At 41.8% G+C, this 26,895-nt stretch overlaps 1 protein-coding gene across 1 annotated transcript in view; it reads right to left on the bottom strand.

Moving 5' to 3' along the window:
- Nucleotides 1-26,374, bottom strand: part of DARS1 (aspartyl-tRNA synthetase 1) — a 74,017-nt gene extending 47,643 nt beyond the window's left edge. Inside the window, exons 1-4 of the mRNA XM_075180949.1 lie at nucleotides 26,228-26,374; nucleotides 4,433-4,529; nucleotides 2,201-2,230; nucleotides 479-536 (exon numbers count right to left, since the gene is read on the bottom strand). Coding sequence (XP_075037050.1) covers nucleotides 479-536; nucleotides 2,201-2,230; nucleotides 4,433-4,529; nucleotides 26,228-26,250 — 208 coding nt within the window. The 5' untranslated portion in view covers nucleotides 26,251-26,374. The remainder of the gene's footprint in view (nucleotides 1-478; nucleotides 537-2,200; nucleotides 2,231-4,432; nucleotides 4,530-26,227) is intronic.
- Nucleotides 26,375-26,895: the final 521 nt, after the last annotated feature.

Raw genomic sequence — 26,895 nt, 5'->3', positions numbered from 1 at the left:
GGCATGTACAAGTTTTAAAGGTTTTTTTATTTTTATTTTAATTAACCCCATACTATGTCCACTCAATTTCCTATCAGATAATTGTACTTCGCAGGGGTCCCATCCCATTTGCTTCATTAAGCAGGGTATCGGCACCTATATATAGCCAGGACCTCTATCAACCATCTTTATCCCTGCTAAAGTCTCTCTGTAGAGGGGGAGATCCAACTGCGCAGCTTTAAGACTTCCAATCAGAGACCAGATACACGGTCGCCGTACTGACACCAAAACCACAGCAACCAATCAGCTGTCATGTGCAAGTTAGACCCTGAAAGCAAATGCCTGATTGGTCCCTATGGTTCACATTTACACCTTTGAACAATGATAGAATGTTAGTCAATATATTTAGCAGCAAAAGCGTTGAGTTAACAATTCTAAAGATATACCAGGAGAAACAGGGGTTGGTATCTTTAATTGAAAACCCCACATAGATACATACCTGGTCTCTCTTGAGACTGTATCATTGTGGGTACCCCATATCTGTCCTTAGCAAAGTCCTACAAAGAAAGAGAAATTAATACAACTGTGCGGAAAATTAATTACTAGTAAACAATGAGGACATCTGATGAACTGATACTTTATACTTGCTGAACCTGAAAACTGTACCAGATAAAACCAGAAATCTACAGGCCCCAGCAAAACCTGACAAGCACTGTGAATAATCCAAGATTTGTATTCTTCAGTCAGATGTGCCACAAACCATGTTCTGGAGATGAGATAGCTCAGTATCACTGCCAAAAATGATTTATCTGCAATGTCTCTGGCCTCCACAGAACAAAGAACAGGTACTTGCACTGCAATTGACCTTTTATTTGAAAAGGCCAAGTTATTATATGCAAACAGAAATGCCCTTATTATGTAGTTGGCACAGTCTTAATATTGGCTCCAATTTCTGCATTATTCCTAACGTTAAAGTGTTCCTGTCGCCTACACAGAGTGAGCCTCACTTATGATATCGGTTTGCACAGGGACACTTAGATTTCCACACGAGACAAAGATATTGGAGATTGCAGAGGAAAGAAGTTTGTTCCGGCTGATGGGAGGGGGTTGAGTAGATCGAGGGAGTTCTTTGTCATGTACAAGGTCGGCGGCAGATGCACCTAGTTTAAACGGAGCAGGTCAAAAATGGAGTTCCATTGTGCAGAATCAGACTACTGAAATAAGAGGGGTGGAGAGGGTGTGTTTTTACGGGTATTTCTTGCTGTGCAAAAGGGTGTCCAGCCATTTCCAATACGCAAAACAACCTGATTTTTGTACCCGCTTTGTAGAGGCGGAGTTTGGGTCTCATCCTAGACTGTACCCAATGTAAAGAAACAAAAAAGCTTCATGTATAAAGACAACTCTTCTATCCCCTCACTCACGATTAAGCGGAGAGGAAGTGAGCGATAGGAGGACCATCTAGGGAACACTTGTGCAAAACCACAGCGCCTCGCGGTGTACAAGTGACGCGCTAGATTATTGAGGCTCAGTAGAGGTAGCCAGTTTGCGATCTGAGTCAATATTCAGCGTCTCAATTTACTAACGTGATGTCCCTAGTCAACCAACAGATTGCATTGCCATGAATGAAAGTGGCTGTCTTCCCTGTAAGTAGGTGGCGCATACATTTAAAGGGGAAATCCACTTTCAATGAATTCTATTCTCCAGGTTGATTTGTTTATTGTCATTGGACAGAACAGCAGAGAAGCTACAGTCCGTGCATTGGAAACCATTGTATCTAAACAGTAGATCTATTGTTGTAGCAACGTAACAGTCCATAGACCATAGAGTTCTTCAAATCTGGATTTTCCCTTTAAAAAGAACAACTTTAATCTGAACTGGAAACATTGCAGTGAAATTATCTTGTAGGTAATTTAATAATGGATATACTTGCAGGCCAGTACCAGGATGAGATCAAACTTAGAGAGGATTTTCTATGAACATTTCAATTTAAGTCTAGATAAGAGAGAACACAGACATCGTTCCCTGTCTGCAGAGAACTTAGAGGACAAATTATCCCTCAGCATCTGGGAACCCCATGAGGCAGCTTTACCGACAGGCTTCTATGCTGCTGGCATTATATAACAATGTAATAACACAACACATATACCTTTGTTATTATTGCATTTTGAAAACCACATGGATGTGCAAGCGACACCTACATTACCCACAAACTGACACTCACCTCTCCTTCATCCGCCTGCTGCTCAGATACCTGGAGTAAATACAGAAACATCAGTTAGCAACGTGAGCAAACGTTCCATAACCAGCATTATGATTAGAACACTGTGCATTCTGTGTAATGATAAGATGATTTGCAGATTACATTTATTCATACGCTGATGACACCCAAATCTATATCTCTTCTCCTGACCTCTCCCCTTCTGTACTATCTTATGTAACCAACTGTCTTTCAGCTATCTCCATATGGATGTCCCAACGCTACCTAAAGCTCAACATGTCCAAAATAGAGCTTCTTATCTTCCCTCCTGCCAGAGTCACCCTCACTAACAATAAGGCCACAATTGCCTCAGTCTCCCAAGCCTGCTGGCTTGGTGTCCCACTTGATTCCACCCTGTGCTTTATTCCACACATCAATATTCTCTCCCAGTCCTGTCGATTACACCTTAAAAACATTGCCAGAAAACGCCCTTTTCTTACTCAACACGCAACCAAAAATATTATCCATTCTCTCATCATCTCCCATCTTGACTATTGCACTCTACTGCTATCAGGCATTCCTGACACCCATATAGCCACACTTCAATCCATCCTAAATGCTGCTGCAAGACTGATCTTCCTCTCTCACCGCTCCACATCTGCTGCACCACTTTACAAATCCCTACACTGGCTCCCTGTGTCCTCCAGAATCCAATTCAAATTACTCACCCTTACCTACAAAGCCCTCAACAACACCCCTTCATACATCTCAAATCACCCATCAAAATACTCTCCCTCCCACCCTCTTAGATCTACCTCTGACCTGCGCCTCGTCTCGTCTCTGGTAACCACCTCTCACTCCCGCCTACAAGACTTCTCCCGTGCTGCTCCCCACTTATGGAATTCCCTACCTCGCCTAATAAGGCTTTCCCACAGCCTTCAAATCTTTAGACATTCTCTAAAACCCCATCTGTTTATTAGAGTTTACCTTATCCCTGATGATACTCCACACTCTAATGCACCCTCACAACCGTCCCAATCTCCACTCTGAGCCACACTCGCTCATTTTGTTTCAACTGTGCCCTCTTCCACTTAGAATGTAAGCTCTGTAATGAGCAGGGTCCTCCATAACCTTTGTTTTCATGTCTGCATTTATTTTGTCTGCCTTGTCCGTTTTATGTATGTCCTGTAATCCCTACTGTATGGCGCTGCGGAGCACTGTGGTACATTACAAATCTACGATAATAATAATAATATTCATTGTGTGCTGCCCTTTGGTTGAGATAAATCTATTATGAATACAGTTTTTAACATTCCCACTTTGCCATAAATTGTAAGCTTGCAAGCAGGGCCCTCTTACCTCTCTGTCTGTCTGTCTGTATTACCCAGTATTGTTTTATTAATATTTGTTCAAAATTGTAAAGCGCTACGGAATTTGCTGGCGCTATATAAATAAATGTTGATAATGATGCCATACCAGTGATTCACTTTACCACAGACCTTTGCAAGCAGCTCAGTATTTTGACTGCAGGAAAACAGTAAGCAAAGAGCATTGCCACCTAGTTATATTAAATCTCTCGTGGTGGATAGTGGATTTATTTTCTGCATTCCTGTTGCCCTTCCTTTACCAAAGGCACTGGGTTGCTATGCAATCTACCATAGCTACCTTTCTAATTTGGTGGGCACATAAATTGTGAAAGCATAAAAATTACCCAAGATCCCCCCCCCCCTTACAGTAGAATACCTTCATTTTAGTGGATAAAAGATTTAAGCAGAAGTGCTGAATTTCAACCATAAGGCAGCAGAAAACTTAGCAATAAATTATTGCTTGCAAATCATGCTATTATGAATAGCAGAATGTAAAGTAAAAACTGGATATAGATGGCTACATGTAAGAAACAAGCGCTCATAAATAATAAAATAAGTGCTTATTAAGTTATTTAAATGATGGGTTCAGATTCAAATGCCTTTAACAGGATTTTCTCCTGACAATTTTATTAACATTTAAATCTATTATTTCTGTAATGTGAACAGAATACACAAAATAAATTCGGAGCAACCCTGGGGGAAAAAGTGGACTAGGAATATGGAATTGGAAAGGCACACTTCTATACTGTGCCACGTCTGCTCCGTTGTACATGTAAAGGGCTACTCTATCTACAATGCAATCTAGTTTATATAAAAATATTACGTGTCATTGTTTTCTCAGTGGTGTTTGTTTAAGGATTAAATGAATATAGCAGCCTCCGGGACTGACCAACTTGGCCTGTTTCTCAGCTTTCTTTGCCGCTTTCTCGGCTTCCTTCTGTTGTTTCTTCAGAGCTTTCTTAGACTGAGCCTGTTCCTCGGCCGAACTACAAAACACAAAGAGAGAAAGAGAGTGCCCAGCGGTGAGCACGGTATTAAAAGGTGACCTTGCCTCTTCCATACGCTATTTATTCCACTTCCCGGAGGAAGTTTTTAGTCAATGGGAAACTCAGGCCCCATTCATAGCACCACGGGGGCAGCATTTAATCCCTTTGTCTGGCAGAATGACTTGTTCGGCTTTTATTCATTCAATGCTTTTTCTTTTTTTTGCCTCTTCCAGAAAATAAAAACAGGAAATTTCAGGGGGAAGCGTGTGTTTGGAAATAACAAGCATGGGATACTTCTTTTAACACGTATTTCATACATAACATGAAGAAGTATCCTCTTCCAATTAGGACGCAGACAATAGTGGTGCATTATGTGAACCTGTATGACTCTGTGACCCCAATTTGGCACCAGTAATGATATCTGGAGGTAATGATACAGATTGGACCAGTATAAGCACAGGAAAATAATTTGGCAATGGTGATACAATATAACAGGGGCCAGTGACCTTGGATCATCAGTGTTTACAGCAGTGATAGGCAACCGGATATACTACAGGGGCCACCGAGCGGCCCTCTAGTCTTCAAAAAGGCCGCACATTACACTTAATCACAGTGTAACGATAAAACAAAAACATTTAATAAAAAAAACGCCTATCTGTAATAACATATCAGCAGGCATTAAACAACTGTTACACGCTATAAGAAACAAATTTGACAACAAAGCAAGAATGAGTTGGGGGCCGCAAGTGGAAGTGTGAAGGGCCACATGTGGCCCTGGGGCCGCCTGTTTACCATCAGTGATTTACAGACTGTCTGATGTGCACTTACTTTTACTCCTGTGCTTCATTCATCTCCTTACTAAACATCCCCCTCATCTCTCTCTCCTCTCCACCATTCAAATCCTGTTTTAAAGTGCACCTATTGCCCAAACATAGGGGGCAGTTTGTGGCTGTACCACCGTGCATGAGACAGCAGCCCGTTCAGAAACGAATACTTGACTCACAGAACTGGAGTCGTGGGCTCAATTCCGACCAGGGCACCATATGGGTGGAGTTTGCACGTTCTCCGTTATCCCCCCTTATATGTCTGGTTTTCCAAAGGTTTCCTTTCACACTCCAAAAACAAAATTGGTAGGTTAACTGGCCTCTGCCAAAATGAACCCAATGCGTGTTTGTGGTAGGGAATTTAGACTGTGAGCTCCAATGGGGCAAGGACGGATGTGAACGATTACATAATTTTTTGGAAAGCATTGCATATTATCCTGGAGCTCTACAAATAAATACTGATAAAATAAGTAAACAAAAAACGAATGACTACATGTATTCACCCCTCTCCATCACAAACCCCATTCCTCCAGGAGGATTGCTTCAAAGCTGGCATGTCCGATATGCAAATGGTAAAAAAAAATTGTTTCTAGTAATCAAACACATTAATGTAAATAAACATAAATAAAAGGTTACTGGTCCTACTTAAATGTACTGTAAATTGTTGCCACTATACAACCAATATTTGCCAGTCACAGATTCTAACGTGCCTTTGGTGCCATAGGCAGAGTACTGCTTGCCCAATTCAGGCAGACAAGAACGGATGTCACTGCACCACAGATCTGACACATACTGTGCTAACGCTTCTGTCTGATCCATCTCTCCATGATCAGTTCAGTGCACGAAACGGTCTCATTTGTGACGCGAGCATTAGGAAAGGTGCGGCAGGCAACACACATAGGGACGCTGGAGACTGTAAACTTGTGTATACTGGTCAAATGGTGGCCTCAACTAAAATAATACATAACAGGTACAACGAACATATTAATGTACTTTTAACATTACAATTTAATTTCAACTGGCTTCCTTAACTGTAGACGGATATGGTTACTTAAAGGTGCAAAGTTTTGTCCTTCTTTAACATAAAGTTGGATTTCATTTTACCAGGTCGTTCTCCTATAACTTAGTCTTCCCTTTGTAAAATCACTGTATTCTGTATATTTACATTGCCACCACTGCAAAAAAAATATGCCTCTCCTCTCCTGGATTCTGCTTGTTCTCTGGAGTTTAACTTTTATCTCTTAATCCGAGCCAATCAGTCACCAAGCTCCTTAGCAGTCACACCACGGCAAACAGGGGCGGGGTTTTATGCTATGTGTGTTCCAAAGCTTCTCTGCTCCCTACACTGTGTCATGTGACTGCGATTGTTATTGTATTCGCCTGATACTTAGCAACTGTCAATCATTAATAGCAGCTTGAGTCAAAGAAAAAAAAAAAAAAAAAACACCACGTGTCTACTTACAGGTAACCAGAGTGATTTATACTAAGGAAACACCTCATTTTAAGAGGTGATTGCACTTTTAAAAATAAGTCCAACTAAGTTACTTGCAACACAGAGTCCTGCGTTTATTTTTTACTGATAAAGTTATATAAATGTCCTGCCAGTTAAGATTTCTACTGACACTTTTTCAAATAACTTCTGTTTATTGAAATTTGAATCATAAAGCACAAGTGTAACTGTGCAATGACATAGAAAACATGCAAAGCTTCCTACCGATTGGCAGTATTGGGAAATAGTGGGAAACACAGGATTAATGGGATAAAACAATAGAACTAAAGGGTTTATATTTATATTTAGACCCTGTGGTGCTTGCTGTGTAAAGTTTAATAACATCAGTATAATTGACCTAGTTTAAATACAGACACTGTACTTTTCTTGTACTGGATACTCCTGTCATTTACAGAATTCTCCTGAGTCATATGCATTTAGAATCTGTGTAAACAACCTTTGGAGATCATTAGGGGCAGTGGTGACAGAGCACACTGCCAGACCATGCACTTCCAGGAACGCCGAGACAGAGGATGTGATCCTGACAATAGCGTCCGAGCCACAATGCCAGCAGCCAGGAGAACATCAGCAGGTGACACTATGAAGAGACTGACTCGTGCAATGCACCTGCGTGATGCTGGTCACTTCTCTCTGAATCACAGCCAGTCGTGCCAGTCTAGTATCCTCCAACACGCTACACGGACGGGTAAACAACAATACGTATTAGTCACCAAGGAAATCTCAGTAAACACTCTGGAATCCAAACAATAAAAACACCACAAACGGAGACATCTGCATGAGCCTGAAAAACAATTCTAACACCTCTTCTGCAATAATCGTTAAAGTTGCAAAGAAAATCGATTCATAATTGTTCATACATTTTGAATTATTTTATTAAATAACAATCTGCATCTATGTTAAACTTATTGATCCTTTAAATCCATATATATTCCGAGAACATCAATTCAGGACGAAGTGGGATAGGTTCGTCCAATCGCTGCTCCTTTACTTTGGCAGAGAATTTACAGGATCCTTTGACCTTCAAGATGTGAACAAGACAATGGCTGCTGTCTGCCGGGCTATCCTTGTACTTTAAATTTCATAATTAACAGCCAATCTCTCCGACCATCGCATATGGAGGCTCAGGGCTCAGCTGTGGGCGACTGGTGAGAACGGACGAGCAGGAATGTATGGAACTCGGCATGAATCTGTCCGTCACTCAGTGGGTCATATCGTACTCCCAGACCTCAAGGCCTTTATGCTGGATTACCTTAGATTCCTGGACTCTATATTAGGGCAAACTACTTAATTGATTCAAGTCTTATATTCAGCTGTCAACAGGGCACCATCTGTACAGTGAGGAGATTCCCGTCGGCACTTGACTTTTGATTCCTTAGAGAATGATCCCGGCGCCTGAAGGTTGGTACGAGGTGGCGGCTCAGCTAATGTGTCAATCTCTCTGATTAGGTTTATACACGGGGGATGCAACAACATTGTGCATAATCATCTGCACAGAATCATCACATATTACTTTTATTTTATATCTAGGCTTCTTTATAGTATAAGCATATAAGCCTCAGCAGAGGGAAACAATAGAAGGGAAAATGGCACGTTGCCTTCTCATTTCCTTTCCAAATAATGAATAAATGTAAACTTTAAGACCAAATAGCTTTTTACATGTGTGCAAATAGCAATGTCCCATTAAGGTGAGTACAGTAGATTTGTTTCATAGTGAAGGAAAGTAATCTTAGAAATCACCTTTTATTATTATTATTAATAAAGTTTTGTGCTGTATTTTTCCCATTCTGCTCTCTGAAGCTACAGTAACAATGGGTGGTTATGTCAACAATTACATCGGAGCCTCCAGCCTTAGGCTGGGTACACACAGAAAATTTCTCCCGATGTGACATGTTTAACGATTTTACCAACGAAAAAAACCTAAAATCCTGATCAGCATGGCGATAGATGAAAACACTATACACATTTTAGAAAATTTACCTTCAGATCTGTGCTCTTCATCCGTCAAAACCATCGGCTGAAGAGATGGTGACTCTGCACACTCCATAGAGATCTATGGACACTACCGGTGCGGAGTGCTTACACACTGCAAGATTGGAACAACATCGTTCCATCGTTAAACGAGATTCTTAGTCCGGTTTCAAAATCAATCAATACGATGTGCTTTGGAACGATAATCGCTCATCGTTGAAGTGTAAACCCTAATGCGATATCGGGCCGAACAGTCGTTTATCGTGTGAGTGGCCCGATACTTGGCTGAAAACCCTGTAGTGTGTACCCAGCCTAAGTGAGAGCTTACACAGAATCCACTGTTTGCCTTTACTTTATTCAACCTAAATCGGTGCTCAGGAACATGTGATGCTAACCATACACTGTGCAATAACTGGTCTCAGGCAAATGGTTCGATATCGCTGAGTTCATGGCCTAGAAACGACTATAGTGCTGTATGGTGCTCCAGCAGAAATCTATAGGGTCATTATCAGACATGTAATAAATGCAGTTGGAAGATGACAGCGGATGATCATTACTGCTCTTTGGGGGTTCAACTTCTGACCGCATTTACAGGCCCAATGATGTCGGAAGCGGTGCGGTGTTCTGAGCCAAACTAACAGATCTTGTCCAATTTAACCACCTATGTGCAGGGCTGCCAAGAAGAATTCAGGGCCCGGGTACAACAAATTCATGGGGCCCCCCTCATAGTCAAATAAGCCCCAAAAATTTTTTGCGAAGTTTAGAAGTATGGTCATGCATTCAGGGGCGTAGCTAGCCAAACGGCGGTGCAAAAATTTTGGGAGGTGTGGTCATGCATTTTGGGGCGTGGCTAACATAAAAACCACTAGGCTCTCAATTCGCCGGAGCGTCACATATGTTCAAGCACTCCTGACTTTCAGGACATCTACCACCACAGTGTAGTATACAAACAATGCAGTGTGTACACAAACAGTTCAGTCTTGGCCTACACCTTACATTGGGCACAACATTCACCAAAAATTGGTATTGTCCCTACTAGAATCACAACATTTCACACACTGTGCTGCTCTCTCCTACCTGTTCTTCTCACTTTCTCCACCTGTGGCTGCTGGTTTCTTTAGTTGTGGCTTGTCCGGATCCAGAAATGTTGAAGGACCTATTTTGAAAAAAAAATGGCTACATTTAGAAAATTACAGCCAGCCCCGGCGTTAAATCAATAGCACCCACGATTAATAATTAGGCCTTCCTCCAGCCCCAACATTAAAATAATACTATTTACATTTAATAAATAAACCTATTTCACTTCCTGCAAACAGCCCCAGCAATACCTATTTCCCGCAACCATCACTGCCATTAAATAATTCATAGTCACATTTAATAAATAGACCTCATTCTCCCTAAACTCACCCCAAGATTCAATAGCCCCCAAACCACCCCATCTTAAATTAATAGTCCCTACTATTAAATTGCCTCACCATCACCCTACAAACAAAATAGCGCCCATTAATTAGCCGCCACCTACCTCACACACACTACATTGCAACAAGCCCCCTGTGCCATCACACACACAATACTGTGCCCCTACATCACAACTACACTGTACCCCCTTATGCTCACACTGCGACCTCCATGCTGCTTTTCCCCCTTCTTTTTTACTTTGTGCCTCTCTCCCACTTTTTTTATTCCTCTGTTCCTCTCTCCCACTTTTTTCCTCCTCTGTTCCTCTCTCCCACTTTTTTTTCCTCCTCTGTTCCTCTCTCCCACTTTTTTTCCCTCCTCTGTTCCTCTCTCCCCAATTTTTTTTTATTCCCCTGTGGCTCTCTCCTTTTTTTCCTCCTCTGTTCCTCTCTCCCACTTTTTTTTTTATTACTCTGTGGCTCTCTCCTTTTTTTCCTCCTCTGTTTCTCTGTCCCCTTTCTTTATAGTACTGTCCCTCCCTGTTTTCCTCCCCTTGCCTCTCCGTTTCTTTACTTACCTTTTGTCAACTTCTTTCTTTTCTTTTCTGCTCTTCTGTCTCCTCTTCTGTCTTCTTTCTTCCTGCTGGCTGCGGCGCTCCTCACTGACTGACAGGCGTGACTTGATGACGTCACGCCCAGCAGTCAGTGTGAATGGAGGAGAGGAGGGACACGGCGCCGCGCGATCACGTGAGTATTTTTTATTTTTATTTTTTTTTCTTCCAGCTCCCATGAACCCCCACCCCCCCCCCCCCCCCCCCCCCGGCGGGAAAAAAAAATAAAAAAAGTTTTAAAAAAAATAGCGCAACAGAGAAAAATAATAAAAAAATAAAAATAAATTTAATTAGCAGCGAGGGCCCGGCCCGGGCCCCCTGGCATGGCCGGGCCCGGGTAAACTGTACCCGCTCCCCCCCCCTCTCGGCGGCCCTGCCTATGTGTGTATTCCTGAGCTGAATAATTAGCATGAAATAACTTTAAGTTTCATACTTAACTAAATTTGTCCCATAGACTGTAAGCTTGTGAGCAGGGCCCTCTTACCTCTCTGTCTGTTTGTAGCACCCAGGAATTTGCTACCGCTATATAAATAAATGATGATGATGAAATATGTCCATTCTGCTCTCACTCAGCTGCAGTAGGTTACCGTGTTAGGAGGGAGATGCTTCTCTAACTCAGCAGGCATAGAGTGACTGACAGCATGGCAGACTTGCTTAAATGGATTGGTTGATTTATACACCGAGGCAGACCAGCGATACCACAGCTCAGTCTCAACCTTTGGCCCTGTATCAGATCCTATTAGGACATTGCAATAAATATGAGGGCGGGGCTTAAGTCATTTATAACGGAATGGGGAAGGTAACATTTTACTTTTTAACAGATCTGCAGTGGAATGTTAGGGTAAAACCGAACAACGTATTATTCCTTCATGGTTCATCTGAAGATTTAAATTTTGTGGTTTAGTCATCTAAATTACTGCCTTTCCCTGGGCGGAACACCCTGTGATATGTCTCCTGCAGGCTGGATGGGTGTCATTATAATTACAGGTTGGCCTACAACACCTGTCTAATCAGATGCTACTGCCACTCACGACAGACCCTGGAGAGTCTCAAGTTCAGGAAAGTATCTTGGGAGCTATAGGTGAGGACTGCCATGTGTCTGCTGTTCAATGGGGGGCAGGGGGATTTAATAAACTAAATCTAGGACAACACCACCCAAATTATAAGAAATTGGAAGAAATTATTTTCCTTATGTCATCTTCACTTTGTGGCAGATTATACTGGGACATGGAGCCCTTTCTTATTAATATAGCCTGGAAATTTTGCACATCACTGAATTAAAGGGTAATCCTAGCACTCTGGAGCCACACAATTAATTGATTTATAATTGGACGCTGTTGAGAATACAGTAGAGAGCAAGAGTCACAAATACGAGGAGGTTTCTTGTGGGCGTGTAAAGAATAAGTAAAATTAAGTATTTTCTACCTATATTTGAAGAACTAGTAGCGCCGGACTTATTTCCAATATTTTCTTTCTATGGCATTTTACCTTTCAACTAGTGTACAGTTGATTTTTTGGGTTATTATCTGTGCTGCTATTGGGAGCGAAGCGCTTTATACAGGTTTATATTTTATTTGTAAAGAATAAGTATGCCATTTATAGCTCTGTATAGGACAGAGACCACAATTTCCACAACCTGTATTTTTTGCAAGTGACAGACAGACAGACATACAGCTACTTCTGATTGTTCTATGAATTATAAGGAACGGCAAACCCTTTTAACAAGCAACTTTCTTATTGACTTGCGTTTATGTCCTTAAAGCTTGTAAGCTAGCGAGCAGGGTTCTCTTACCTCTCTGTCTGTATGTATTACCCAGTATTGTCTTATTAATGTTTGTTCCCAATTGTAAAGTGCTACGGAATTTGCTGGCGCTATATAAATAAATGTTGTTGATGATGATGAAAGCTTGCGAGGAACTGCTGTAATGCCACATCACCCGCTGGAGTATATGGGTCCCAATATCAGTTCTCAATAGACAGAGAAATAGAAAGTTTTTGTTTTAAAGAATCCTGAAAACACTATGAAAAAAATCAAAAAACACCCAGGAAGAAAAGCAGGTAGTTGGTGCATCTGTGTTTGGGTTTCGCTGACAAGCATATTAATTTAAACTACCAAAAAAACAAATGTATATTATATAAACGGATGCCTCTCAAGCTGCATGGGGCTAAATGTAAGCGGCTGGACAATGGCAGAGCGGAATGATTGATGTGTTGTACAACAAAAGCTGGGACCCAGTCTTGCAGCACTTGCTTTGTGCGCAGATCCTGCCTCCGTTGTATCAGCAGATTTACATCCCATTAACATCACAATCTGAAATCGCATTTCAGCGAGATTCAGTCAATTACGTCTTTTAATACTTTCAACACTTATGTGCAAAACAATACGCCTTTGTCTTTCATACTGATTATACGCCAGGCATTGGCAGAAAAGCTCTGGAACATTAATAAATAATTTACTTACCCAGTTACAATTATTTCATTTCAGCCATTTATCTAGTCGTCGCTAATTACTTGTAACAAATCAGGGTAAGGAATGTTCATTTGCAATTACCACCAGCCACAAAATACAGAATTACAAATTGGATTTAAGAAAACTATGACTGTGCTAATAATTAATAATAATAATTTTATTAACATAGCGCTTTTCTCCCAATAGGATGCTGACATTTGTATAGCAAGCAGCACTTTAGGCTTGGACTATCTGTGGCTGGCAGGTCATGCTGAAACTTGTAGTTCCACAGCAGCTGGAGAGCCACAGGTTATCAAAGTCTGCTCTAAAGTCACGTTCTGGCTAACAGGACATGCTGGGACATGTAGTTCCACACCAGCTGGTTGTCTACATCTGCTGTAGAACACGATATCATCCAATACCATGAATTAACATGTCCTGATTCAGCTGCATATATTAAGCTTCCTCGTGCATCGTTCTTTCTCTTTGCGCCACAGATGCATTTAGTTGTGTTTGAACAGGCTCAGAGCAACTATTACATTAGTTTTCTAAAACTGGGGACACACAACCCGAAGCCAGCAGCGCAGAGTGTTTCAGATCAAACAACTCCTAATTGTATATGAAGTTTGATAAAAGAAGGGCTAAGGATATAATCATTAACAGCCTCACAGAGTAGTATTTAACGTTATAGATTAAAACTGTTCTCTCATTATTCACAGGGCTGACGTTAAGTCCTCCCTCTGCTAGTTGATGGGTCCTCCAGGCTGAAGGACTGAAAAAGCTTACTTGCTTTTCATTCCCAAAATCAATGGGTCCCCGATGAGAGACTCCCATCTAGCTCAGGGGATATCTCAAGGTTGACATCGTTCCCAGCTTAAGCACAAGAAATTAGGATACAGTGGAAGCCTAGCTCTAAACAATACTACATTAATATACATCAGCTCATCAGATATGCCCATTAAGTACCTCTGGGAAAGCCTCCGACAAGTGAATGGACTCAGTCACTAGATAGTGGACATACAAGTGACACCCGCAAGACACAGAAGGTGACTTATAATCTTGTTTCTACACTTGGGTTCAGTTTCACCCCCTCCAACACAATGGTATACCACACAGTTACTGTAGCACTAATATGTTGCATAAAGCAGATTATGTAACGTTCTCTATGTATGTTATAAACCACACAACACCAGACAGAGGGTCCTGGGTGCTGGATAGTGACGGACGTCAAGTACTTGGAGACTAAACACAGACACATACGATACTGACTCGCTAATAATGGGCCTTGTAGATTTGCACATGACGCTAAGTTGGGACGATTACAAGTAGACTCTCCTTAGACAATGGAATAAGCTTCATGATGCTGGCAGCGATGGCTAAACCCATCTGCCTGCATGCTGCAGAACGGGAGGTACAAGCTTTGTGCACACAATAAAAGGCTTCTCCACATATGCAAATTGATTAAATATTTACTGAAACATACCTATGATGATGCCAGGTCTCCATGGCAGCCTCTAGGCACAGGGTCAGGGGCACAATGTATCCCCACTGGTAGTATATGTACAGTGTCAGTAATATAAGAGAAATTACATTTACACTGTACACACTGATCAGCAAGGAAACTAAACTACACGGAGGAGTGCGGGAAACTCTATTCTTATCTTGCTACAACAACTGCCATTGTATACCCCTATATACATAGTTACATACATGTAATCAGTTGTTTTTTCTAGTTAATATGCTTTGTAGCTTCCAATATATAGGGAGATTCACGCTGAAGCTGAACACAAAATATAACAAACAGTACTGGATTACAAAACCGAACGAAATTACTTTTTATATAAAACAGCTACAAAAATATATATGGAAATGTTACAGAAGTTTATCATAACTGAAGAGATTTTTGGGGCGATTGTTCCTATAGAGCAACTACACTTCCTGTGTTTAATTATATTGAAGGACAGAGACAGTGGGCCTCCGAGTTTGCAATACTTGATAGCAGAGAGCAATAGCTCACTCTCAGCTGTAAAGGACGTTTAAATACAATATCAAGTGTCTCCAGTTCTCTAACGGTATAGGGACTGTTTATATATTTAGGAATATTACAAGATACCTTTACATATTGGATTAATTTATATATTATAGCTGTACTGGACATTTAAATGTGCAATGGCAGAGTTTTAGACATGCAGGTATTGAGAAGGCACATGGCAACATATAATGTAGATGATGGTGTAATATGTGATGTATGAGACGTGTAACATACTATGTATGATGATAATGCAAGGTATACTATATTACTGTGTATGTGGAGGGAGGATGGATGTGTAACATGTGAGAAATGTGATATTTTAAGATAGAGTTCATTAAACTTAACACACAATTTAATGACAATATGAACTACTTTATGTATTTGCCTTTACAGCCACTGCCTGACACTGGTGCTACTATTCAGATTTCTGAGCCTGTTCCCATCTGTTTTCACCAACTGTATTACATTTGATCATCATTATCCATCTATTTATATAGCGCCACTAATTCCGCAGCGCTGTACAGAAAACTCATTCACATCAGTCCCTGCCCCATTGGAGCTTACAATCTAAATCCCCTAACATACAGACACAGACCGAGAGAGACTAAGGACAATTTAACAGAAGCCAATTAACCTACCAGTATGTTTTTGGAGTGTGGGAGGAAACCGGAGCACCGGGAGGAAACCCATGCAATTTTGATGTGTAAGTAGCACAATTATTACTGCAATCTAAGTGTATAACCCTGCGATTCCTATATCACCATTAAACTCATCTGTCATTTCATGGCTCAGTTTGCTATTTTGTCTAAATCTTTCTGTACAAAACTACTATCTACTTCCATGTTAAGAACCACTCTTAGATTGTAAGCTCACGTGGGCAAGGCCAATATATATAGACGACTAGTTTGTATCATGATCTCACCAATATAAAGCAATGCATAATATGTTGGCACTTTATAAATAAAGGATAATAAAAATAATAATGATAATAATAATGTTAACTGATTTTCTAATATTATAACCAACCACTGGGGAAAATATGAATTAACATAAAACAAGGGAATGCAAGTTAATCAAAATAAATTCAGATGTGAAAATAAAGGCCATTTAGGGTCCCTCTGATGAGAGAGCTCACAGTCTAATTGGAAGCGGGCAACAGAGGCGAGTGGAGATTGGGACAGTAGTGAAGGTGAGTAGTACTGTGTCTGAATACCTAGCGATCCAGGCGTTGGAGACAAACACTGACCAATCACTTAACATCCAGTTTGCTTAGCTATATCGGCTGAAATATCATTTACTACCCATTGACTTCAGAAGGTACTTAAAAAACGAAGATGTATAAAAATAAAATGTTGCAAATAAACCTATTTCCACCAAAATAATTCAGGAGCCACTCAGCCCCACCTGTGTCGCTTCTCCTGGAAAAGTTGCAAAGTACAAAACGGCATTCAATGTTGTCAATGCAGCTGATTGGCTGTCATGGCTTGTCCAATCAGCTGTGCCGTCATACACATGCAAGCAGCGGTTACACGCGTGACCATTTGCTTTATGTAGGAACCTCACCACGCCTCAGGAGTTTGCAGAAATTCAAATCTGCTTCAGCTAGATGAAGAAATACATTACATAAAACTAGACGTGACATCACCGCATGTGACACGGTTCATAACATATGTATGTAAACAGAGTCAAAATCTCACCACATCCTGGAACAGAATGTAATCCTCCACATTAGCTAACCCCCAGAATCACAAAACAACACAGATTGACTGATAGGCGACCAGGGTGCGTATTTCAGAAGTCTGGCGAAGATTTAACTCGGGCTGACTTCACGCGGCTTCATGTGAACGAAAGCTCTTGTTCCGAGCCCTATACCCAGCTGAAAGGAAAGCATTCAGTAACTGGTGCCGACCATGCTTAAAACGTACACACAAAGGACACAGAAGAATATGACTGAATTGTAAACCACAAAAAGGGCAAGATGGCCCCAAGCCTGCCACTACGGTCCAGCAGTGGAGATATTATTAAGAGTGACCGCACTTGCGCTGATTATTCCCATGTGGCTAATAGACCAGACTGCTTTGCCCTTTAGCCTCCATAGGAAAAATTCAGACTGAGCCCCCTCTGAGCACGAACCCACCACGGCCAACTCTATTGTCCCTAAATCCGAGCAGCCAGGAATGTAGACGGGGGTCAGTGTCATATCGGTCTCATCAGACAACAAAGAATGAAATGTACAGATGTCCTTGTGTTAACAGACTGCCTATTAAATGTACAGATGACCTTGTATTAACAGACTACTAAAACAATGCGCCCGCAGTCATCGCGGATTCTCTTCGTCCTTTTTTTAAACATCATAACAGCCAGCTCCGGGGCGATGATTGATGCATTATTTAGCAAAAAGAAATCCCTCTTTGAAAACTCACAAGTGACCTAGACTTTTCCTGACAATTAAGTTGCCTACAAATGTGTGTGTGATTGGAGATGTGAATTTGGTATTTAATCAGCCAACTAAAATTAAAGATGAACTCCAGGCAAATGCATAGTTTCAACAATAAAATACAAAACGCTTCCCCTGACAAGTGTCTGCTCTCCAGGGTCCACTACGCCTTGGAAAACTTTGAATGAAAAAAAGCGAACAGCGAAGAGAAGTCTGATTGGACGGGAGACCACCAAAGGGATTATTTGCCAATTACAAAGTTGTCTGCAATCCATCTAGTGTCAGCTGGGAGGAGGACCAGGTGAGGTTGGATGATGACGATGACCTGTAGGAGCCTCTAGTGCGCCACAAAAGATGCATTAATGCTACACTGACACAGTGTACAAAAAAACACACGCTGCATACAGCATTCCTCTCCATGGTACGCTTAGCTCAGGTAATCCCCTATAATGCGGCACTACTCCTGGTCATCCCTGACATCTGATATGGTCCTGTCCTGCAGATGCAAATGACCCACGTTCTCCATGATAACATGGGTGTACACATAGGTCTAACATAAACCAAAATAGACACACAGATGAAAAGTTATTTCACAACTCTTCTCAGGCCCCTGATGCCTCTAATGCAAGAGAACGGCTATGACGAATAAATGCTGCCCATGAATATAAGAACCTGATAAAAGATATGAATGGATTAAAATGTCCTTGAACATTCCATTTGACGTAACAGCCAATAGATTAACCTATATTAGAGCGTAGGTGCCACTTTGAGGGAGATGATCACAACGGCCCCTTCCAGGCTCTATCCTTTGACTTCCTATACTAATGTTTACTCTGTTCTGCTATATCCCAATCCACATGAATGATGTGTCAAGTAATGTACAATAGGTTATATTCCCTGACTTGTTATATTGGTTTAGTTGATTTTACTTCAATAAGCTGTTCTTAAAAAATATTGATATCATCATCATTTATTTAAATAGCGCCACTGATTCCGCAGCGCTGTACAGAGAACTCATTCACATCAGTTCCTGCCCCATTGGAGCTTACAGTCTAAATTCCCTAATATACACACAGACTGACAGAGACAGACTAGGGTAAATTTTGAGAGCAGCCAATTAACCTACCAGTATGTTTTTGGAGTGTGGGAGGAAACCAGAGCACCCGGAGGAAACCCACGCAAACACGGGGAGAACATACAAACTCCACACTGATAAGGTCATGGTCGGGAATCGAACTCATGACCCCAGTGCTGTGAGGCAGAAGTGCTAACCACTGAGCCACCGTGCCAATAGGCTTCATGCTCATGAATAACGGTACAGCCCACAATATGACTGCTTACATTATGTGTAAGCGACAGGAGCCCTTTAAACAAAATTCTGACAACAAGGCTTCAAAAGTAAGAGCTGGTGAAAGCCACAGTGAGCGCGAGGGATGGAGCGATCTGCCTGCAGTCAGGTGATTAAACTGATTAGAGTGGCAGAACACCGCACGCCCACATATAGCCCCCCAAGTGCAGCCGGTACAGGTGTGTGACGTGACGTCAGTGGTTACACAACAAAAGACAACAGGGTGGAGGGGGGAACAAGAGGGTCTATAGCGAGTGCCAAGCACACAAACCTACTCTAAACCACAGCGTCTCAATCTGTAATCCTGATAACAGAACTGGAACACCTGCACACACAACGGAATACAGAGGGCATGCTATGGGTTCCTAGCCAGATCTGTTTAATACAGTTGCTCACAACATATGCAGTGGTGGAAAATATATATCATGTTTTATTAAAATGCCTGAATACATGTTACTACTTGTAACTCTTCCGAAGTACATGTTTGCCCTGTAAAATTAAAGCGTCTCATCGCTTAGATAGCAGAGGCAGCAATTCTGAGCTGACCTAACATTAATGATCGTGCAGCCCAGCACTGTACAAATTGCACCATGCCTCAGCGATATCACTAGGTCCTAATGAAATTATAGGCTGTATTCCCAGGCCTATGGCTGTCCTCGTTGTGTAGGCCATGGCATCTTTTAATAAATCTACAGAAAAGTCTGCAGAATTTGAGGGATAAATTGAACAAGTCTCACCCTTGGATGCACTTTTCCTTTGCCCTTAACTTTTGCTGAGCCACAGATTTTGTTATGTGCTGATATAACTTAACTTTCCACGATAATATCTCAAAGCGTAGAGAACAGTTGGAGACAAGCTGAGAGCAACGAAAACAGTATAATAAAAGAAATTGTTGTAAAGAGCTCACGATGTTCCAAAAAGGACATTTTATTGATTGAAGTCAGTGATTAGGAATGTGGGAGACTTTTGCAAAAATAGGACGATATGTGCAATAAGCATTTACTGAATAATTTCCTTATTAAATAGAGCTTCTATGCCATTTAAGTAAAGGTAAAAAATGTTTTATAATGTTATAATTTGTATTGGGAGTTAAGATTTGCACCAATTTAAATACTTATAAAACACTTGGTAACTGCAGCTCATAGTCCCATTCTCTTATGTGTCTCAGGCCTTCAAAGAACTAATTATAGCTTTTAGTGTAACCGTATACATAACCATAAGCCATCTGAACTTTAATGTACTCCAAGCAACACTACTTTGCAGCTGTTATGTTTGACAGGACCCAATCCTCACCTCTGGGTGTCTCGCCCCCAAAAAATTTTGACTCTTGCCATTTTAGATTAGGATTTAAAAGCACAAATCCACACAGGGGATTTATAGAAATGCAAGAATGTCACCCACAGATGTCTGTCAATCACACATGACTAATGAACTGAATTTCTGATGATAATCTGAACAGCTCAGTCTGCTGTACCAGCAATGAAGAAGATCCCACGTGTGCCCGTCAATCAAATGCCAGAAGCTTGCCACTACACAGACGTCACTGTCACTTAACTCGTGCTGGTGACTCAAGGGGTTTCGCAATCTCAACTTTTGTAAAAATATTTTGTAGTTTCCGCAGCTAATTTGAGAAAACTTGTACACAGCATATATAGTGTTACAATGTTTATATTACTCTGTGCTTACTAATTTTACATGCAAATAACATCTGTATATCACATTCCCATCATACGTCCCTACTCCAAACTATCCTTTATACCATGTACTGGTAAAAAGGAAAAAGAAACAAAAAACAATATTTTAAAAACAACAACAACAAACATTGTCACAGCAGTTACAGGCTTCCAGGGCACTAAGGATGTTCATAAGTGAGCTGTCTCACTCATGGTCCTTATGAAACTTTTATATGGTCCTACATATAATTTTTGTTTCATAGGAACTGTCCGTGACAAAGGAAACACACATGCAGTACTTTATACCATACAAATAAAGAAGCACTTGGAGAGGAAAACGCATTACTTTAACCCTCTATCTCCATATGATAAATTTGCAAGAATCTTTTTAAGATAGAAAACATAAACACCTGTCAAGGCAGTACAGTGGCTCAGTGGTTAGCACTTCTGCCTCACAGCACTGGGGTCATGAGTTTGATTCCCGACCATGGCCTTATCTGTGTGGAGTTTGTATGTTCTCCCCGTGTTTGCGTGGGTTTCCTCCGGGTGCTCCGGTTTCCTCCCACACTCCAAAAACATACTGGTAGGTTAATTGACTTCTATCAAGATTGACCCTAGTCTCTCTGTCTGTCTGTGTGTATATATTAGGGAATTTAGACTGTAAGCTCCAATGGGGCAGGGACTGATGTGAATGAGTTCTCTGTACAGCGCTGCGGAATTAGTGGCGCTATATAAATAAATGGTGATGATGATGATATGCACAATGACAAATGACCGGAATATACTGTGCATCTGGCCTCTTTGTACTACCACCCATCCTCTTCTGTATCAGACAATAAGCTCACATACTGCGATGGAGCTCATTGGGCAACCCAATTTAATCAGATTTTAGTCTGCCAGGATGGGGCCACACAAGGTCAGCTAATCTAATCACACGTCCAGCCTGTGAGGTTTGTAGAGTACATCATAGCTGAAAAAATACCAGAAACTATACAGTCATTACACTAAAATTACTCCTGGGGGAAGATTTACTAAAAAAATTGTGTTTGGTGGCGGTTTTTATTATTGTATCATAATTATGGGGCTAATATGAATATATAATTATATTAAAAGGTACAATACTATTTAATTGCTAATGGGGGCAATCAATATTTATGATGCACATGTGGTACTACATATTTCTCTATAATACAACAATACAATAATATTGTCCCATAATATAATTAAAAATACCATCTGACCTCATAAGTTCATTATAAATAAATTTTGCCCCTTAATAATGATTGTCCCCATAATTCATAGGTCACTGAATGGCGAGATCACTCAAACAGCGCGCAGTTCGAGCCACCTCTTTTGTTTTGGCTGTTTAGCTGCTGTGTTTCCCGGAGGTTGGTTAAGCAGCAGCTTAGTAAATCTGACTGTTTGTATTTTAAAAATCGTGACAGCGAATTGTAAAGCGGTGGTTTAGTAAACTGTTGTTTTCAGACGTTTTACTGGCTGTGTGGCCTTTACTAAATCCTGCGGTTTTGAAACCACAGCTAGCAAACTTAATGCAAGAATAAATGAGACCTTAGCTTAAAACCTTAATCATAACATTTGCATAGTATTAATATTACATACGACTCTAAACTTGAACTTAGCCCTAGCTTCAACAACTGACCTAACACAACCAGTCCAGAAACCCCAACAACCTCATCCACATTTCTCCTCTCCCCTCTTTTACTCTATCCTGGGGTCTCTGGAATTCCAGGTCAGTCTGTAACAAACTGACCTCTATCCATGATCTCTTTATCCTTCAACCTGCTTGACATTACTGAAACCTGGCCATCCCGTAAGAATACTAGCTCTTCTGCTGCTCTCTCTTTTCGGAGGCTTGTCCTTCTCCCACACAACTAGACCTGAGGACCGGCAAGGTGGGTGCGTTGGTATACTTCTTTCCTCTGCTGCTTTTTCCAGGTTATTCACCTTGAACCCTCCCTCTCTTTCTCTTCCTTTGAGGTACACTCTATCTGCCTCTTCTACCCAGCCCACCTCCATGTTGCTGTTATCTACTGTCCTCCTGGTCCCGGCTCTCAATTCCTTGATCACTTTGCCGCCTGGCTCCCTCACATTCTCCATCCTCATAGACAATCCCTCAGACCCTGCTGCTTCCAAACTTCTCTCCCTCTCCTCCTCACTTGGTCTCTCTCATTGGACCTCCTGTCAGTCCCACCACAGTGGCCACTCCCTGGATCTGGTCTTCTCACATCTCTGCACTGTCTCTGACCTCAACAATTCATCTTTCCCTCTCTCTGACCACCATCTACTCTCTTTTAGTATCTCTCCACCCCTCTCACTTTCCCCAGCCACGTTCTCCTCCTCCCTGGCATCGCCCCTCTCCCCCATTACCACTCTTTCCTGCGCCAATGAGGCTGTCTCCTTCTATAATCACACCCTTACCACTGCTCTTGATTCTGTTGTCCCAGCAATCAACATCAAGCATTGTTGACCCCTGCCTCAACCGTGGCACTCCAAGCTTACCCGCTATCTTCAAAAATGCTCCCGTAATGCAGAACGGCTCTGGAGAAAGTCACAAAATTATACTGACTTCCTTCAGTTCAAATTCATACTTACCTCTTACAGTTCTGCCCTATCATTCTCTAAACAATCCTTCTTTAAGGCTCTTATTTCCTCCCAATCTTCTAACCCCACTTCCTCTTTGCCATCTTCAAACTCCCTCCTCTCCCCCACTCTCTGCTGTCAACTTTGCTACACACTTCATCTCCAAAGACACTATCTCCACCTCTTTCTCCCTACTTCCTAACCCACCGTCCTTCGCTAACTTCACTCAGATAAAGTCCGCACCCCTCTCCTCCTCACCCCTCTCCACATGACCCGATCCCCTCCCCTATACTCAAAAACCATCCCTGGACCCTGCCTCTCTAATTATCGCCCTATTTCCATTTGCCTACAAACTTCTCAAATGGGTTGTCTACAACCGTCTCATCTCGATGCTATCTACACACTCCCTCCTTGACCCACTCCAATACGGTTTTTGTCCCCTCCACTCCACCAAAACTGTCCTCACTAAGGTCACTAATGATCTTCTCTTCGCTAAATCTAAAGGACACTACTCTCTTCTTATCCCTCACAACCTCCCTGCTGCCTTTGATACTGTTATCCCTCTTTTTGCTGCCTTTGATACGGTTGACCACACCCTCCTTTCGCAAACTCTCAAATCTATTGGCTTCTGTAACACTGTACTCTCCTGGTTTTCCTCTTACCTCACCCACCGCTCCTTTTCCCCAAGGTTCCATTATTGGCCCACTGCTCTTCTTCCTCTACACCTCCTCCCTTGGTGACCTCATCCGCTCCTTTGGCCTCCAGTACCACCTCTATCTCTATACCCAAATCTATCTTTCATCCCCTGACCTCTCCCCTTCCCTTATGTCTTGTGCCTCCTCTTGTATCTTGGCCATCTCATCTTGGATGTCCCAGCGCTTTCTTAAACTCAGTATTTCCTTACTTGTAATTTTTGCCTTGATTACTGTAACCATCTTCTCTCTGGCCTACCTGATTCTCACCTTGCCCCTCTTAAATTTATCCTCAGTGTTGAGGTCCACCTCATTTATCTCTCCTGCCGCTCTATCCCTGCTGTCCCTCTCTGCCAGTCGCTACATTGGCTCCCCATCGCCTACAATTGAATTAAAGTGCTCATCCTCACCTTCAAAGTTCTCAATCAATCCTCTCCGCCCTTACATCTCCAACCTCACTCCTTGCTGCTCCCTCCGCCTCACTACTTCACTTATTACCTCTTCTTCTCACTCCATCCTCCAGGAGTTTGCCCAGGTCGCTCTCCAGTTGTGGAATAATCTCCCACACCCTATCAGGTTAGCCTATACTCTTAACGGCTTCAAGCGTGCCCTTCAGACTCAATTCTTTATTCAAACCTATCAGCCTTCCTCCTAACTCCCTTGTCCCGGGTTTCACCCCCACTCAATACCTCATTATTTGTGTCTCCCCCTTTCCTTTAGAATGTAAGCTCTCATGAGCAGAGCCCTCCTTGTGTTCTCCTTCTCATATGCCATCACCCTTTGTACCTCTTGGCCTGCTTCCCTAGCCCTGTTTTATGTCACGCTAGTCAATACCATCACTCTTTCTCTCTGTCCTAAAAAATTTTTGATCTGCATTAATGTCTTATCTGTACATTTGTTTATTAATAATGTCTGGTCTTTGTATTTTGTTCTATATGTATCATGTTATGTATCACTGCTTCTGTTTATGTCATGTATCACACTGGGTTTTGTTACACCTTATAAATAAAAGATATTAATAATAATAATAATAATAATAATAATAATAAACAAACTTAGCTCAAATTACAAGACTAGCCAGAGTCATAACACAGCCCTGATCTCATCTTCCCCAATACTAAAACACAGCATGATATGATTTCTTTTGACATATACAGCTCCCTGGAGAAAACCTGTTACACTCTACTGTTAGGATACGTTTGAAAGTTACCTCTCTTGTTTGTCAAGGGGGCCGTTGGGTGCCCACTAATGTTAACCTGTACCCACCACTGTCTTATCTCACCCCTGGTTCTACATAGAAATTACATGGTCACTCTGTCAGGTACTACAGAAGGGTTATACAGATTTTCTGCTCTATAATCATGCTTCACCTAAGATTAGCTACTTTTACATTTCTATAATTTGACGTTTTATTATAGCCAGTACTTAAAAGTGCAATTTCTGTATACACACTTATTTCCGTGTCCACTAGAAGCAGACATCAGCTTCTCACAAATTCACTGCACTATCCCAATAGCAGGAGGACAGCATGATGCAATCCCCAGCAACTTGCCCAAGGCTGCTTGACACACTCCTACTGCAAAAATTGGGATAAATCATGTATATGGGGGACACTTCAAATGTACATTACAACACACCCAGGAACAGGGATATATATATATATATATATATATATATATATATATATATATATATATATATATATTCATCTCTTCGGGGTGGGAAGCAACAGTTAAAAAAAAAAGTGAAAGTAATTTGACCAACAGGGAGTGAACAGTGCACATTTGTAAACTAAAAACTATTATAAAAGCAATCAATAAAAAGTGGTGGTATATACATTAACATATGTATTATGGGGGGGCTGCATCCCAGGATGGGACAACCCCACTGACCAGTTCCATACGGGCTATATATATATAACTGCCCTGTTGCTGGATGACAAGGGCAGATAATGGCTACTGGGGGCAATTAAGTGACTAGATTCCAAAGGCCACCCATGCAGCTGTAGGGACTACAAGTCCAAGCATGCCTACGACCTGCCAGGGCATGCTGGGACTTGTTGCTCCGCACCAGGTTGTGCCCGGGTGTTAACCCTTTGTTTGCCATCGATGCCCCCCACAGGTAAGGGGTTAATAATGGTCCCGGCGCCATCTTACCCCTTGTTCTCCTCCTTGGTCATGGCGATGACAGATGTCACGGACTGTCCCGAACCAACCTCAAATCCCGGCTTCCGCCAGCAACGTGCACGAAAATGGAAAGGGGGAAGGTAATCACTGGGACACACTGCAGCGTATGAGGGGGAGTGCAACCAGCACGGCTCGGGCGGGAACTCAGCTAGGGAGCTTCAGTTCCGGATATATAAGATTCCGCCTGACATTAGAGCAGAGCATGGGGGAAATCTAGCACATGACTGATATGGGGAGATACTAACCTACAGCACAGCTCTCTATTTACCTTGGGGGTCATTTCTAAAGTGCAAAACTGCCTAAGTGCAGAGCAAAACCCCCCTTGGTTGGGGCTGTGCGCCTCAATTTACTCATATGCGCCTAGATTTCTGTCAAAACGCGTGGGGGTAAGTGGCCAGGTGGAGTTTGCAGAGCAGCAGAAGTTTGGGCCTGCTGATAGGAAGAGTTTGGCTGAGTGAGGGCATTTCGGAGTCGGTGCACCAGTGTGCCTAGTTCTGTAGAGAAGGGCAAAAAAATTAGATTTAATTTTGCAGAGTGAGATTATTTAAGTAAAACAAAAATGGTGTAGCTGTTTAATTTTTAGGGGTGTTGCTTGCTATGCGGAAGGGCGCACAGCCCTTCCCACTCCACAAATGCAT

This window comes from Mixophyes fleayi, chromosome 7 (assembly GCF_038048845.1).
Source record: "Mixophyes fleayi isolate aMixFle1 chromosome 7, aMixFle1.hap1, whole genome shotgun sequence".
Taxonomy (NCBI): Eukaryota; Metazoa; Chordata; class Amphibia; order Anura; family Limnodynastidae; genus Mixophyes; species Mixophyes fleayi.
The sequence above is the reverse complement of the archived record's forward strand: the minus strand, read 5'-3'. Positions and strand labels throughout refer to the sequence as shown.